The following is a 15,494-nucleotide window of genomic DNA, read 5'->3' as shown; positions in this document are numbered from 1 at the left end:
CCCTCTCCCTTCCTCTCTTTAAAATCAATAAAGAGCCCTAGCTGGTTTGGCTCAGTGGACAGAGAGTCAGACTGTGGACTGAAGGGTCCTGGGTTCACTTCTGGTCAAGGGCACATGCCCAGGTTGTGAGCTCGATCCCCAGTTGGGGGCGTACAGGAGGCAGCCGGTCAATGATTCTCTCTTATCATTGATGTTTCTCTCTCTCTATCCCTCTCCCTTCCTCTCTTTAAAATCAATAAAGAGCCCTAGCTGGTTTGGCTCAGTGGACAGAGAGTCAGACTGTGGACTGAAGGGTCCTGGGTTCACTTCTGGTCAAGGGCACATGCCCAGGTTGTGAGCTCGATCCCCAGTTGGGGGCATGCAGGAGGCAGCCGGTCAATGATTCTCTCTTATCATTGATGTTTCTCTCTCTCTCTCCCTCTCCCTTCCTCTCTGAAATCAATAAAAATATATTTTAAAAATCAATAAAGACACTTTTAAAAAGGAAAAAGAAACAGAGTTTGGTGACCAGTTGACATGGAGCTCAGGGAGAAGGGACAGAGAGAGAAACCTAGGCTGCCCTTGAACTTCAGACTTGGAGACTCGGGTGGGGGCTGGGGACACTAACAGAGGGGGAGGGACTCAGTCGGCCTGTCTGACCACCCCCCCCCCCACCTCCAATCTCCTAATCCTGGGGAAGGGGAGAGAGTCTCCCAAGAAAAGGACAGGGCTTCTAGCAATATCTAGGATGAGGCTGGGCCCAGAGGGGCAGTCAGCATCCCTCCTGTGTGCCTTAGGGTGTCAGCCCTCTTCCTGCCCCTCTAAACCTCTGAGTGAGTAACTCTTGGGGGTACCTGGGGATGGGTCCCCATCATCTTTGAGAAGGTTGTGTCTTTCTGAAGTGTCCATTCTCCCCCCGCCCCCCGGCTCAGCTTTTCTTGCCATCCCCGCGTTAGCCACCAGATGGCACCAGACTCCAGTGACTGGGAAGAAAAGATGGGGTGAATGGGGGAGGCTGCCTCTGAAAGGTGTGCATCTGGAGGGGTGTCCACTTCATCCAATCCTAACCTACTTCTTCTAAGATACATTCTTATTATGGATACACGAGGCCTGGTACACGAACTTCATGCATGGGTAGGGTCCCTAGGCCTGGCCTGCGATCAGAGCTGATTGGGGCCTTCTGGCTGCCAGCTGGGCCTTCTTTCATTCTGCACCGCCCCCTGGTGGTCAGCACACGTCATAGCGAGCGGTCGAACTCCCAGTCGGTCGAACTTCTGAGGGGACAATTTGCCTTTTATTATATAGGATCCTACTTACTAGTATAAGTAGGATCTTTTTATATCTACATGTATGAAGAATATATTCCTGAATATAAAGAATTCACACAAATAAGCTTATCTTAGCCTCCCAGCCCCCCTCTTCGTTCTTCAGGAAAAACAAGGGGAACTGGGGCAGAGACCAATGATTTTCCTCGAAAGTCTGATATAAAAAGCGGGAACTGGTCCAGTGAGATCACGTGGGTGGTTCGGCCCAGTGGCGGGTCTGCATTCTGGCAGCTCCCAGGCAGGGATGGAGAGGGGCAGCCACGGGCAGGGTGTCAAAGCGCCCACGTCCTGGGCACCCCTGCCTCCTCTGCGGCTCTAAGGCAGGTGCCACTGCTCCCCCAGGATGGCTCTGCTGGCGGAGAGGGCACCGGGCAGCAGTCGGCCGTGCTGGAGGCCCTCAGGACGAGGATGGCGAACTGGAATCGCAGACGTGGACAGGAAGCCCATCCCCCGTACCTGAGCCTGGCAGTGGGAAGAGACTCCGGGCTGCAGGGGGGTGCACCCAGCAGAGCAGGCCGCCGTGGGGGGCCCAGGCCTGCCCTAGGCAGCCCCTCCAGCACCGCTCCGAGGGGATCCAGGGCAGATAGGCTCAGGAACCAGTCCTCTAGGGCCGTGGTCGGCAAACCGCGGCTCGCGAGCCACATGCGGCTCTTTGGCCCCCTGAGTGTGGCTCTTCCACAAAATACCACGGCCTGGGCGAGTCTATTTTGAAGAAGTGGCGTTAGAAGAAGTTTAAGTTTTAAAAATTTGGCTCTCAAAAGAAATTTCAATCGTTGTACTGTTGATATTTGGCTCTGTTGGCTAACGAGTTTGCCGACCACTGGTCTATGGGGCTTGCGGTGACACTGAGCCAAAGGGACACACCGGCAGACATGGGAGTTGCAACCCATCCAGATGCCACCGTGGCGCCCCCCCCCCCATGCCCGTCACGGCTGCCTCCCGCCTCCAACCAGCAACACGTCTGAGCCGCGACCGCCGAGCTGCGTCTCATTCCTCATTCAAAGACCCTGAATCCGCTTTCTCCACGAAACCGCCCTGGCTCCGTCCCCCACTGGACACAGCCCGGCCCCGCCCCCGAGGCCCCACACAGGCACAGCAGGCACCACGGCCACCCGCCCTTGGCCACGCTTTTATTCTGCAACCGGCCCGCCAGGGTGCCCCGCTGCTGGTACCACCACCCCGACCCCAGGGAGCCCGGGCCGGGTCCAGATGCGGGGTGCTGAGCGGGGCTGCTGTTTCAGACAAGAGTCAGGCCCGGACCCGGGACTGCCAGGGTCTGTGCGCGGACATGGGGACCAGGCAGAAGGGCGCACGCGGGGAGGGGAGAGGGAGGGCCCCGGAGGCCACGTCACGGAGGAGCAGGAGGGCGAGGCCGGGACAAGGACAAGGAAAGAACACCCTTCCCGGGACTCACAGCCCCTGTGACTGACAGGAACCGGTCAGGCCGCCTCCGGGACCAGGGCCCCAGCCGGACACCCTCAGGCCGCCCGGTGGACCGTGTCCCCGGCAGCGTGTCGGCATGCGTGCCCGTGTGTGTGCCGACGGAGGACGGAGGCAGGCGGTGTGGGGCGTGTGGACAGGCGGGGGGGAGGGGGGAGGGGCGGGGCCACGTGGCAGAAAGAAAACAAAAGTTCGTAAGAGACCGAGAGCCGGTGGCGTCCGGAGACCCGCCGCGCTCCTAGAGGTGGAAGTGCTTCAGGTCCGGGGAGCAGCGGTGCCTGCCGGGGGCGCGCCGGGAGCACAGCAGGGCGGGCCGGCAGGGGCAGGCGTGGTGCTGGCGTCTCCCGGAGAAGGGGACCTGGGGGGACAGCAGAGGAAGGATGACCGTCACCCAGGGACATGGGCCTCCTGGCAGGGCCTCTGCCCCGGCCTGCGTCCCAGCACCCCCGCCCCGGCACAATCACAGCCAGGAGCGGGGAGGAAACGGGCCCAGAGCGGCTGAGCAACGGGCCACGATCACACAGCTAATCTGTGGAGGAGCCAGGATGTGAGCCCAGGGAATCGGGTTCCCGAGACCATGGATCAGTCACAGCACAAGGCTGTCCACCCCCAACCCCGAAACCCCACAGGCCGCCAGCGCTGCTTCCCCTCGCTGGCCCACCCAGGTGCTCACACACACACACACACACACACACACACACACACACTCTCCTTGACGGAATATCCCTGACAATTCATCCATCACAGGCCACCGTGGTGGGCCCGGGACTGACCCTGCGCCGCCCTGTGGTCACGCCCAGAGCAGAGCTGAGCCCCGAGGTCCTCAGGGGGTTGGAGAGGAGCGATGCTGGCCACACTGCCTGGCTCGAATCCCAGGCCTGCCCCTTACCAGCTTTGTGACAGTTGGCGGGTTATTTAGCCTCTCCGCGCCTCAACTTTATTATCTGTAAAATGGGTTCATAACAGAGCCTAGCACATATGGGTGGAGAGAGGCTTAAACTTGTACAAAGCACTTAGTAGGGAGAGTGGCTCCAGTCCCGGCTCTGCCTCACGGGCCCTGGGCCCCGAGCAAGTGGGCGCAGTACCTTGTGGCTGCCAGGGTGGCACGCCGCTCCTTCCCGCCCCAGCGGGGTGCACAGCCGCACGCCTCGGAGCCACAGGCTGACGGCACAGCAGGTGCCCGGCCCGCACTGGGCATCCCGCTCACAGGCCTGCGGGGGGGGGGGGCAAGGGGGCCATTAGGGCTCGTTAGTGCCACCCAAAACCGAAAAGCACACCCCAAAACCCTTGGGGGGATGCTGAGAGCAGTACCCCCGCCCCACAGCGGGGAAGGACCAGGAGGCCTGAGCTGGGGACGGTGGCCGTCGGGGTGCAGAGGAGTGGGAGTCGGAAGGGGGCAGCGGCAGGAGGAGAGTGGAGGGGGACCAGCAGGCCCGACTTGCCCTCATCTCCCTCTTCTACCCACGCGTGCATGTCCGTCCGTCCGTCACGTGTTTCCTCTCCTCGAGGTCCCTCCCTCCCTGTGCTCTTCAAAGGGTCAACTTGGAGGACAGTTCCCGCCTGTCTCAGACCTGCCTCCTGCCACCAGATGTCAGAGCTCACAGGGTGACCTGGGCCCGGGGTCACCCTCCGGGTGGGGTGACCCCGCTTCTCCCTGTGACGCGCCCTCCCCATGTGCGCAGCCCAGCAGGGGGCAGCCTCCGTGCTCACAGCCACCGGCTGCGGTTCTGCCCAACAGCCGCCTTTGTGCTCTGGGCGCGAACGCCGCGCTGCCTTTCCTGCTGGCCCTGCGCGGCTCGGGCCCGGCCTCTCCAGGAGGAGACAGGGGCTCCCTTTCCTAAGTGTGGAACCCACCCGGGGCCGGGAGTCGCTTGGCATTCCTCTACGTTCTCTTCGCCCCGGGGACAGTGGAGGAGGTGGAAATAAAAGGAAGTCCCAGCCCCTTTCTCCCTACTGCCTTCCCTCCGGAAAGCTGTGGGCTCCACGGTGACTTCCCGCGGCAGTGACCGTGGCCCCCCCACCAGCACAGCCGGCGCCCAGCGAGGGGGACGCCACGCTCCCGAGAGACCACACCTGCGGAGGTGCGCACGAGCGAGCGTGTGCAGAGCCCGTGCCCACCCCCCCCCCACCCCCAGCCTCTGCCACGACCCCTTTCTCCGGTTCCCCACGCTGGCTTTCGGGTGACTCAGCCGATTGAGCCCCCCCCCCCCCGTTCCCATCAGACGGGCACAGAGTGGAAACAGAAACGCTCAGGGAGAGCGAGCTCCAGGACAGCGCTCGCGGAGCAGAGAGGACGCAGAGGGGACCGGCGCCCGGCAGATGCGTTAAGGTGACGGCCTTTAATGAAGCCCACAAGCTCTGCAAGTTAAACGTGACCCGTGGACCAGACCGAACACGGAAACCCGAATGGACGCCGACGGTGAGTTAGAAGATGCCGAGCCTTTCTGTAAAGGCTATTGCCCCGCATAGGAGGCCTCATTCCCACGTTCCCAACTTCGCATGCTTCCTGCTCCCCTGGGCACGGGAAACAGGCCTGGACTCGCACGCAGCTCCTCCGAAGCAGCTCCGTTCAGCAGGCGAGGGCTGGCTCGGGGGGGGGGGGGGGGGGGGGGGATCACGAATGGCCTGGGAGGGGCTGGGAGGCGGCCGGCCCCTTCCCCTCGGTCCGCTCCCCTCCCACGCCCCCACCCCGCCCCCCCATCCCGCCCTGGCTCGCTCCCACGCACACCCTGACACCCTCCCGAACCCCAGGGCAACGCCAGCCGACTCACCCCGGTGATCACGGCACCGTCGGACGCCGTCACCAGGAGCAGCAGGACCCAGAGCCGGGTGGCACCCCGCATGGTCGCTGCGAGTGGAGCAAAACGTGGCCACTCCGCTGCCTCTGGCTTCCTGCTGCTCAGCCTCCTGCCAGGCGCTTCCGCCCTCCCCCCACCCCCTCCTCCCGGATTTATCCGTCCCCGACCCAGGCTGCCTGCTAGGCTGGTGCCTCCCTTCCCTTCCGCATCACCCTGTTCCTCAGAGGATCTCAGACGCGAAGATGAGACCTGAATCCCTAATGACATCAAATCACCATCGAAACCAATAAAAACGACAGTGGCTCCGAGTCTCCCAAATCACACGATGCAGGCAGTCACGGCATCGCACCCGGGCCCCTCGGTGTCACCGTGGCGCTGGCATCGTCAGGCTGTGCGAGTCTCCGTCCCTTTACGCATTTATCCGCTGACTGTGTATTACGGCTGCTCTATCGGAGGCCCCGCGCTGGGCCCTGGAAATGGAGCAGGAACAAAACCGGTCCCTGGGTCCATGCAACTTTGGTCATCGATAAGCAAACGGATTCATAATAAAATGGCTGGGGGAGCTGAATGCTATGAAAAGTGAAGTCAGGGAAAACGACAGAGCATGACAGTGGGTGACGCCTGAGACGGGGTGAGGGTCTGTCTGTCTGAGGAGCCGCGTGCAAAGGCCTGGTGACCAGTGATCAGCAGGCACTCGCGTCCCCGGAGGGAGGAGAAGGCCGGTGAGCTGTGCTGGGCAAAGGGCCTGGCCCCTGCTTCTCTGCTGAGTTTATGCCAGCGTCACCGTTTCCCAGGACTGTTTGCATGTGTGTGCATGTGCGTATGTGCATGTGTGTGCATGTGTGTGCGTGGTGAGCAAGGGCCACTCTCGTGGGCACGGGGCAGACTCTGACCTGCCCAGCTCTGCTCACAGGCCTTGGCTGGCTCCTGCTTCTCTCCTTCATCTTGCGCCTCATTCCTCTCCTTCCCTACGCAGGAAGCTTCTAGAAAGATAGAGTGCGATCCTCTTCCTTCCCCTCCTCACCCACCCCAGGCTCCCTCTGTCCCACCACACCAGTGAAACCGCTTTCCCTGCATCGCCCTTGACCGTCTAAATGCCAACCCCCACGCGTCACTTTCCAGCCTCAGCCTGTTGGCTTTGCCGTTGTTGACACAGACACCTGCTCTTCCTCTACTTTCTTCTCCTTCACTCCACGCCGTCACTTCTCCAGCCCCTCCCCCTCCTCGGTCTCCTCCAGGGACCCCCTGCCCCTCTCCATCCCTTAAACAAGGCCGTTCCCCAGGGTTACACATCCAGTCGTCTCCTATCCCACCACACGCGCCCAAATGAACCCCAGGCCACCTAAATGCTGATGACCCCAGATCTGTGCACCCCGGGCTCCTGGCCCCCACAGCCACAGCCCCCTGCAGGCCACCGGCTGATCCCCGCTGGCCCCTGCCATGCACATGCCCCTCCTCTACCCTCTTCTCTCCCTCCCCCTTAAACCCACTCAGACTGCCCTGGGTTCTTAGTTGCAAAACAGCAGGATCCAGTCTGGCCGGCCTACGCAGGAGAGGGACGAATAAAGACTATGACGCAGCTCACTGAATTGTGTGGAGTCTTGAGAAACGGGATGGAGCGAAGGGTCCAACCACAGTGCCCGGAGCCTCACCACGGAATTGCCCCACGAGGAGAGGGCTCCCCGGGCCGGATCTGAGGCTGCCATCCAGGCCCCACGGGGAGCCCCTTTCTCTGTGCTGCTTCATCGCTGCGGAAGGCACACGCGGGCTGTCTGGTCGCAGGCCCGCCACGTCACACCTGCACCCGTCTGCGTGTCACACCTGCACCCACCTGCAAGGGCACTGGGTGAAGCTGACTCCAGCTGAATCCGGGAAGAGGCTCAGGTTTCTCAGGCAGCTACAGCGCATGGGCTAGTGGCACTCAGGAGCCGAACCTGGGAGCTTCCTGGATTCCTGAATGGCCTGCTTTCATTCGTCATTGAATCCTGTCCCTTGAACACCCTCCTCCCCCGAGGCTCAGATTCACCCCCTTCCGTCTTCACCACCACGGCCGATTAGCATCTTCCTGGGTGGAAGATTGACAGGACAATTTCCTATGCCACCTGCCCCCCACCAGCTCCCAGGTCCCACCTTGGGGACCCCTCAACCAGGGAGAAGGGAACCAGTGCATGAATGCTGCAACCAGGAGGCCCGAGAGACCCGCTCCCTATTGTCATTCCCGCCCCCTCTCCCCGCTCCCCCCTCCTGTTTGCGGGAATCGCCTCCCAAGTAAACCACCAGCGGCCCAAGAGGTTGCCTCGGGCTCAGCTTCCGGAGACACCCAAGCCAAGATGTCACTCAGCGTCTTGGGGCTCCATCTCCCTCCTCTACAAAGTCAGAGCTGTCTGGCGCTGAGCCCCTGGGACTGACCTGCAGGAAGGGGACTTCCCGGCCAGTGAGGCCCAGCCAGGGCGCCGCACTTGTCTCGCCAGCAGAGGGCGCCGCACCTGTCTCGCCAGCAGAGGGCGCCGCACCTGTCCCCACAGACAAGCCCGCCTCAGCTGTCACAGGCTGGCGTCACGGAGGTCACCTTTTCAGGACTTGTGCTGTGACTGGTTCCGGAAAGGAGAGCCAGTCCCCCGGGCTCACCTGCTCAGGGAGGGAGGCGGTGTGACGAGGCCTCCCCTCCAGGGACGCACAAGGAGCCTCCGTCCGTCCGGTTATGGGATCGCGACGTAAAGAAGCCCAGGGTGAGTGTGTGCCCTTGGCTGGATATTCCCAGTGCATCTCGGGACCTTCCTGTCTGGGATGGATTCTTCTTCCCGTAAGAGGATTCCCAGGCACCAGAAATCCCTCTGGTTCATTAACTCGCTGGTTCCCCGTGAATGTCAAAGCCGTCCCCTCCATGGGAGCCCAGCGATGTCTCTGAAGTGGCCGAGGCCATAACCGGGGCGGGCAGGGAGCTTCCCGATCAGAGGGAGTCTAACGAGTCCGGGCTGAGCTGGAAGGCGCCAGGGTAGGAGGGCAAGGAAGCCCATTTGAATGGAGGTAACGCATGGAGGGTTTCTTCACAAAGGTGTGGCATGGCGTAGGGTGGGCATGGCGTAGGGTGGGCATGGCGTAGGGTGGGCAATGCAAAGAGTGGGCATGGCGTAGGGTGGGCATGGCGTAGGGTGGGCATGGCGTAGGGTGGGCATGGCGTAGGGTGGGCATGGCAAAGAGTGGGCATGGTGTAGGGTGGGCATGGCCTAGGGTGGGCATGGCCTAGGGTGGGCATGGCGTAGGGTGGGCATGGCCTAGGGTGGGCATGGCATAGGGTGGGCATGGCATAGGGTGGGCATGGCCTAGGGTGGGCATGGCCTAGGGTGGGCATGGCATAGGGTGGGCATGGTGAAGGGTGGGCATGGCATAGGGTGGGCATGGCGTAGGGTGGGCATGGCCTAGGGTGGGCATGGCGTAGGGTGGGCATGGCATAGGGTGGGCATGGCCTAGGGTGGGCACAAGGGCCAGTGCAGGAACCTGGGGCCGGAAACAGCAGAGCGGAGGAGCTTCTAGGATCCAGGCCAGGAGAGGAGAGACCAGCCACCGGGACCAGGAGGAGAGAGTCCTGCAGAGAGGGGTCTCCCCAGAGGAGCTGTGACCCTTTGGCCGAGGGACGGCCAACCGGGTGAGCTGGCTGGGAACACGCCAGGGGAGTGAGTGCCTCGTTTCCCTGTCCTCCTTCCCCCGTCTTCTGAGAGGGCCCCCCCAGCCAAGCCCAGCGGAGGGCGGCCAGCACAGGGCCCGCCGGTGCCATCCCTTAGGCAGCCTCCGGGACACAGCGGGGCAGAGAGAGGGCGGGCCTGAGGGGCACGGAGCAGCTGTGGAGGGTGCAGCAGTGCCAGAGACCCTCCTCTGCTGCTCCTTGCTGTGTGGCCTTGGCCAAGTCACTCAACCTCTCTGAGCCTCCGAGGGCGGTTGGCCTGAAGACGTAGGGGTCACCAGCGGAAAGGAAGACACTGGGAGGCGGCTCCATCGTTACTGTGACCTGCTTCTTCCAGGGCAGCTGGCCAACTTGCAAGCAGGCCCCAGGCCCAGCGTGCCAAGCCGTGGGGCTAACCCAGGTCGCTGGGGGCAGGTCCCTCGGTCAGCTCACCCCCCGAGAGCCAGCCCAGCCTGGCATCTCGGGAAACGCAGCCGCTGTCTTCTCACCCGAGGAGCCCATCCTCGCGCCCTACCCCCCCCCCGCCCCCTCCCCGGGGAAAAGCTGTGTAAGCAGGAGGCCTGGGCCGCCCTCCCGCGCCCTCGGGGCCCTGCTGTTACAAACCCCAAGATTTCCCCGGGACCTGGCCTGTGAGCAGCCACCAGGAAGCAGGCGGTTGTTGGCGGGTCCCTGAGCCGCTGAGCTCCACAGTCCCTCGCGCAGGACGAACCTGGGAGACACGTGGGAAGAAATTTCAGGGTGGTCAGAGCGAAGGAGCTGTGAGAGCCGCCCCCGCAGTCAGGCCCCCGAGCCAGGGCTCCCCCACGGGAAGGGGCGTATTCCCGGGGTGTGGGCTGAACCAGGCAATAATCGGAAGCCGCAGTGGGAATGCTCACAGCTGAGGACAGCTCTGCAGCCCGTTTCCCACTGAATCCGGCCGCTGCCTCCTGCCGGCCCCGGAGCCCTGGCCTCCCGCAGCGGCCCATCGCTCTTCTCATTAAGGGGCAATCCTTCCATTTCTGAGGCTGCAGAGTACGCGGTGGTGGCTTTAATGGTGATCTTTAATCCGTGCACTTCTGTGCATTTGAAATATTTCATTAAAATAAATAAGAGCAATTAAATTAAAAACAAATAATTCTCTTGGTGGCAGATTGGCTAACTCAGTGAGCTAACCCGCCGGGTGTTGATCGATGTCTCCAGCATCCAGACACTTACTACTTCCTTCTCCACACGCCCCCCCCTCCCAACCCTCCACGCAGGATTTAACGACTAAGCAGGTCTTTTCTTGGGGAACGAGGCCAGCAGGTTTGGAGCGGCAGCTGGATGCTGTAAGGCAGGAGGCCCTGGGAAGCAGGGGGGCCAGGGGACACATGGCCGAGGGCACGGGCCAGCTGTGCGGCACAGCGACAGGGCTCTGCCCTCGCCCGCCCTCGGGAGGAAGGGCACCCCAGGCCCCCTCCCAGCTGCCCTGCCGGAGGGGGAAAGACCCAGGCCGGGTTAGGAACTGGCAGGAGTGGGGCTGCCTGTGACCGTGTGTGAGAGACAACAATAGTCTTAAACCAAAAACTGGTGGGGCCAGACAAAGACCCCTCGGCTCTCTCAGCCCACCTTCCTCCATCCACCCCACCGGCCCAGCACACGTTCAATGCGATGGCACGCGGTGCCCAGTCCCTCCCGGTGATGCTGAGCTAACCCAGGGAAGGCGAGGGCTTTCCTCCCCCAGGCCACTGGGACCGACCGGCAGGGCCGCCAGAGACCTGTGCTGCGTCTGAAAAGCCATCTCTGGGCTCCGTGGGAAAGGGCGCCCATGCTGACCGGTGTCTGCCACAGCCCAGGTGGGACGGGGTGGCCCTCGAGCTGTGTGTGTTCTAACCATCCGCTTCCACAGGAAACGTCATGGAGACAATCACAGGCTCAGGGTCCGGGGAGTTCCACCTCAGGCGGAGGCCCCGGACTGTTCCTGCCTCCACCACAGAAGTGAACTTCCGGAAGCCAGTTCCAGCATGTCATAATTGCAAGAGTTTCATCGAAAGGTTGATGGAACTTGGGGACTCAACAAGGGCTGAGTCACACATGTTATCGCCTGTTCGGAATGGCTAAAGGCATTTCCCCAAACCTGAAAGGGATGCATAAATTGATGGTTTACTGCAGACAGCTCAGGGCATCTTAATCTACATGTTATTGCCTCCTCCTGGCCAAACACCTGAACAGCCGTAGGTAATTCTTACATTCTGACAATGGATTCTGTACAGGAGCCCTACCCTTTGATGTGTGTATCTACCTCGCCTTAGGACAAATTGTGTTAATAAAAAGCAAGGGGTCCTGAGACGAGGAGAACTTAGTTCCTTTAGCTAAGTCTTCTCTGACTCCCTATAATGCCTTCCAAAATTATGTTTCGTCTCTGGACTCTTATTTAATTTACCCACAGCGCCTTCTCCAGATGTCTGAACCCTTCTAGATGCTGGATCAAGACCACCGGCGTTAGTGAACTCTAGCGATGACTCCAGTCTCGGGCCAGGCGGCCGGGTCACCCAGAGTCCTCCCTGCGAGAGCTATGGTTGTGGGTGATGGGAACAGGGTTACAACCCGCCATGCTTCTCCATCCCTACTGTTCATGGAATTACCTGCTTTTTAAAAAACCTTTTGGCAAAGAAGCCAGGGCTGAACCCCAGAGACCCTGCCTCCTGGAGGTGCCATTCCTTTCTGGGGAGGGGGGGGTCCCCCCGCCCGGCATCCTGGGCAGAGGCTGTGACACATCCACAGGCCGAGCACCTGAGGCCTCGAGGTCACAAGGTCACTGGCTCCCATGAAACATTGCTTTGAAAATTGTTCCCCAAAGGCCACTCTGCCTCAGGGAGCATCCTCCTGGGGAGCATCTATCCTGGGTGAGCAGCCTCAACCACTCCTTCCCCGTCCCTCTCTCTCAGGGATGAGCTGTGACTGAGCTAACAGGCCCGCCCTGAATAGCCTTCGGCACATTCACAGACAAAGGGGGTATGTGCCACATACAAAGCAAGTCCCTTGGGAACAAACCAGCTCCGTCCGTGGGCTGGAAAGGACGTCAGGGTCCCCAGAACGGAGGCCTGTGACTGACACAAAAGAGAACAGAGCTGGGCAGAACCCGCGGGGATGGGAGCGTCAAGGCGCCTGGGACTGCAGCTCGCGTTCTGCTGTGGGGAGATGTTAACATTCACTGCCCAGCGGGGGAAAGCTGGGAACAGAAGAGAATGGACAGCGTGATTCCATTTCTCCATTCCGCACATGTGTGTGCGCACCCACTCAGAGAGAAAGGGATTGAAAAGAAAGGAGCTCGGACGCTCCCGTTTCATCCCGGCCAGGAGGAATTGCTCGTGGCCGTGGGTTTGGTGCTGTTTGTTTTGGTGGCTCATTTGTCTTCATACGTTGGTGCATTTTCGAAGCTTTCTCTTTGAGCCTGCATTCTTTTTGTCATAGGAAACGAAATAAATGTAACTTTTAAATACTTATAAAAAGAGTGGAGAAGGAAAAATCAGCAAAAAGAACTTGAGTCTGGGGATGACTTAGAATCATGCCCAGCCGGACCCTCCTTCTCTCCTCTGGCTGGTGCCCCTGGACAAGCGACTTCTCTCCCCCGGGCACCTGTCTCCTCTCCCTCCATCGCCGGGACATGCGTAGGCAAAAGCCAGGCCTTTGTGTGGTGGTTAGAGCATTTTCGGAGCGAGGGTGCTTAGCAGCCAGCAGCAGATGGTTGTGGTGCTAGGAAGAGGTTCTGCTGAAACTGAGGACGTGGAGGGGACATGAGATGGCACAGCTGGGAGGCGCCCACACTCGCCGCCCAAGTGCCCAGAAGCGCCTCCCACCCGGGCGCAGGGAGTGGGGGACACCCAGCACCTCCAGTACCTCCGGGACGCCAGTCAGCAAGATGCGCCCCACCGGTGGCCGGGACTCACGTGGGAGGGGGCGGGGAGATGGGTTCGCCTACAAGGTGGTGAGACCCACAGTGGAGGGACAGAGGGACGCTGGGATGGGACTGAGCATGGATGGCTCCCAAGGCTTTGGGGGACATTGCACCCCGTGGGGAAAATTATGGCAACATGCAGCGCCTGCAAAAGAGGCCACCCTGGCCCGGGCCTGCCGTGTAGATCTCGCTCCAAAGCACGGAGCTAATTCCAGCCACAGCTCCCAACGGGGAGCATCTGCCACCTTCCCCCGGGTCACCCGGGGCCTCCCCTCCGTCCTCAGGAACAGGAGAGGAGGAGCAGAGCTGTCAGGAAATTAATTGAAAGCAGCAACAAGAGCCTCGTGAAAGAAAGCGTAATAAGACAGTAACTGGCTCCTCTCTCCAGGGCAGACTTGGCGTCTGTGAGCTTTCCCTCCGGGGCCGGCTGACCGCCCCCTCCCACCCGGTCCCGTCCCGGGAGGAGATGCTCTCGCCACCAGCGGACAACAGCTGTTCCCTCTCTAGTAGAGCTGCAAACAGCCCGTCCTCAGCCCCGAGCCGGGCCCACAGGGGTCACAAGGCATCGAGAGCGGCTCTTCCGAGAAAAGCCAGCAGCACGCTGCTTCTGCCTGTGCAATGGGCCTGCAAGAGGTTCTGCATTTCTTCGTCATGTGTCTGCATCAGTGAGTCTGAGGAACGCCTCTCTTGTGTGGCTGGTTAGACCAAACGGGAAGCCAAGCATTTGGAGCGGGAAGGAAACCCGATTAGACAGCACCCCCAGTGCCCAGCACGGAGCCCAGGGCCTGGGGGCAGGGTCCCCGTCGGATGGGTGAGAACATCGGGAAATCCCAGGACTGGTCGTGGTCACAGGCACCATGGGAGCCTGGTCCGCTGCTCCCCCCTGGCCCTACCGCCTCGCCCCTCCTGCCCGTTCTATTCAACACACCAGACAAAGAGAGGCGGCAAAGACCAGCGAGACAGAGCCCCTGCCCACAAGGGACCAGTTGGAGAAAAAAGGACCTAAATGACTGTGATGTTAGAAAAGAATACCAACCATCCCAATCCTGGAAATAAGGCCAGGCGAGGGCTTTGACGTCAGTTGGCCATTGTTTCCCAAGCCCACCCAAGGATCGCTTAGGGACCCGGGGGAGTGTGTCTCTGCGCCTTGGCTGTGTACCATTCATTCAGACTCTGTGAAGTTACAGAGTGACATGGATGGGGATCAAGTCCCGTAAAGACACACACAATGTGAATCCAATAGACAAGGTAACACCGAAGATTGATTCGTTCATTGCCCTGTAGGACAATAACCAGTTTTGTTTCATTTTTCAATTGTGGTGAAATACACATACTATAACATTTTACTGCCGTAACCATTTCTAAGTGTCCAGTCCAGTGGCGTTAAGCACATTCACGCTGTTGTGCAACCGTCACCACACCCATCTTCAGAACGCTTTTCATCTCCACAATCCCTGTCCTCACCACCACGAACTCCCGTCCCTCCTGCCCCAGCCCCGGCCACCACCATTCCACTTCCTGTCCCTGAGAGCCTGGCTCTCCAGGTACCTCGTGTACATGGAATCACGCAGCCTTTGTCTTCGTGACTGGTTCATTTCACTGAGCATGATGTCCTTACAGTTCATCCATGATGTAGCATGTGTCCGAATTCCTTCCCTTTTTTAAGGCTGAATAATATTCTGATGTGTGCATGTACCACATCTGGCTTAGCCATTCATCTACTGATGGACACTAGAGTTGCTTCCACCTCTTGGCTATGGGGAACAATGTCGCTATACATATAGGTGTACAAGTATCTCTGGAGACACTGATTTCCTTTCTTTTGGATACATACCCGCAGGTGGAATTGGTAGGTTATATAATTCTGTTTAAGTCTTTGAGGAGTCACCATACTGTCTTCCACAGCGGCCTAACCATTTTACATCCCCACGATAGTGCACAAGGGTTCCAATTCCTCCATATCCTCTCTAACGCTTGTTATTTTTTACTGTATTGATCTTAATGGGGGTGAGGTGGTATCTCATTGTGGTTTTCATTTGCATTTCTCTAAGACTAGTGACGTTGAGCATCTTTTCATACGCTTACTGGCCATTTATAGATCTTCTTTGGAGAAATGCATATTCAAGTTCTTTGCCCATTTTTTTAAATCAGGTCGTTCAACATTTTTGTTGTTGACTTGTAGGAGTTCTTTATATATTCTGAACATTAACCCTTTACCGCAGGGGTCCTCAAACTTTTTAAACAGGGGGCCAGTTCACAGTCCCTCAGACCGTTGGAGGGCCGGACTATAGTTTAAAAAACACTATGAACAAATTCCTATGCACACTGCACATACATTATTTTGAAGTAAAAAA

At 59.7% G+C, this 15,494-nt stretch overlaps 1 protein-coding gene across 1 annotated transcript; it reads right to left on the bottom strand.

Annotated features, from left to right (window-relative positions):
* Positions 1–2,982: 2,982 nt before the first annotated feature.
* PROK1 (prokineticin 1) lies at positions 2,983–5,824 on the bottom strand. The gene is made up of 4 exons (XM_054712244.1): positions 5,818–5,824; positions 5,516–5,592; positions 3,830–3,955; positions 2,983–3,102 (listed from the first exon to the last, which is right to left on the bottom strand). The coding sequence occupies exons 2-4, from the start codon at positions 5,585–5,587 to the stop codon at positions 2,983–2,985; spliced, it is 318 nt and encodes a 105-aa protein (XP_054568219.1). The 5' UTR covers positions 5,588–5,592; positions 5,818–5,824.
* Positions 5,825–15,494: the final 9,670 nt, after the last annotated feature.

The sequence above is a fragment of the Eptesicus fuscus genome, chromosome 22, assembly GCF_027574615.1.
Source record: "Eptesicus fuscus isolate TK198812 chromosome 22, DD_ASM_mEF_20220401, whole genome shotgun sequence".
Taxonomy (NCBI): Eukaryota; Metazoa; Chordata; class Mammalia; order Chiroptera; family Vespertilionidae; genus Eptesicus; species Eptesicus fuscus.
This window is presented reverse-complemented; position numbering and strand designations above follow the sequence as displayed.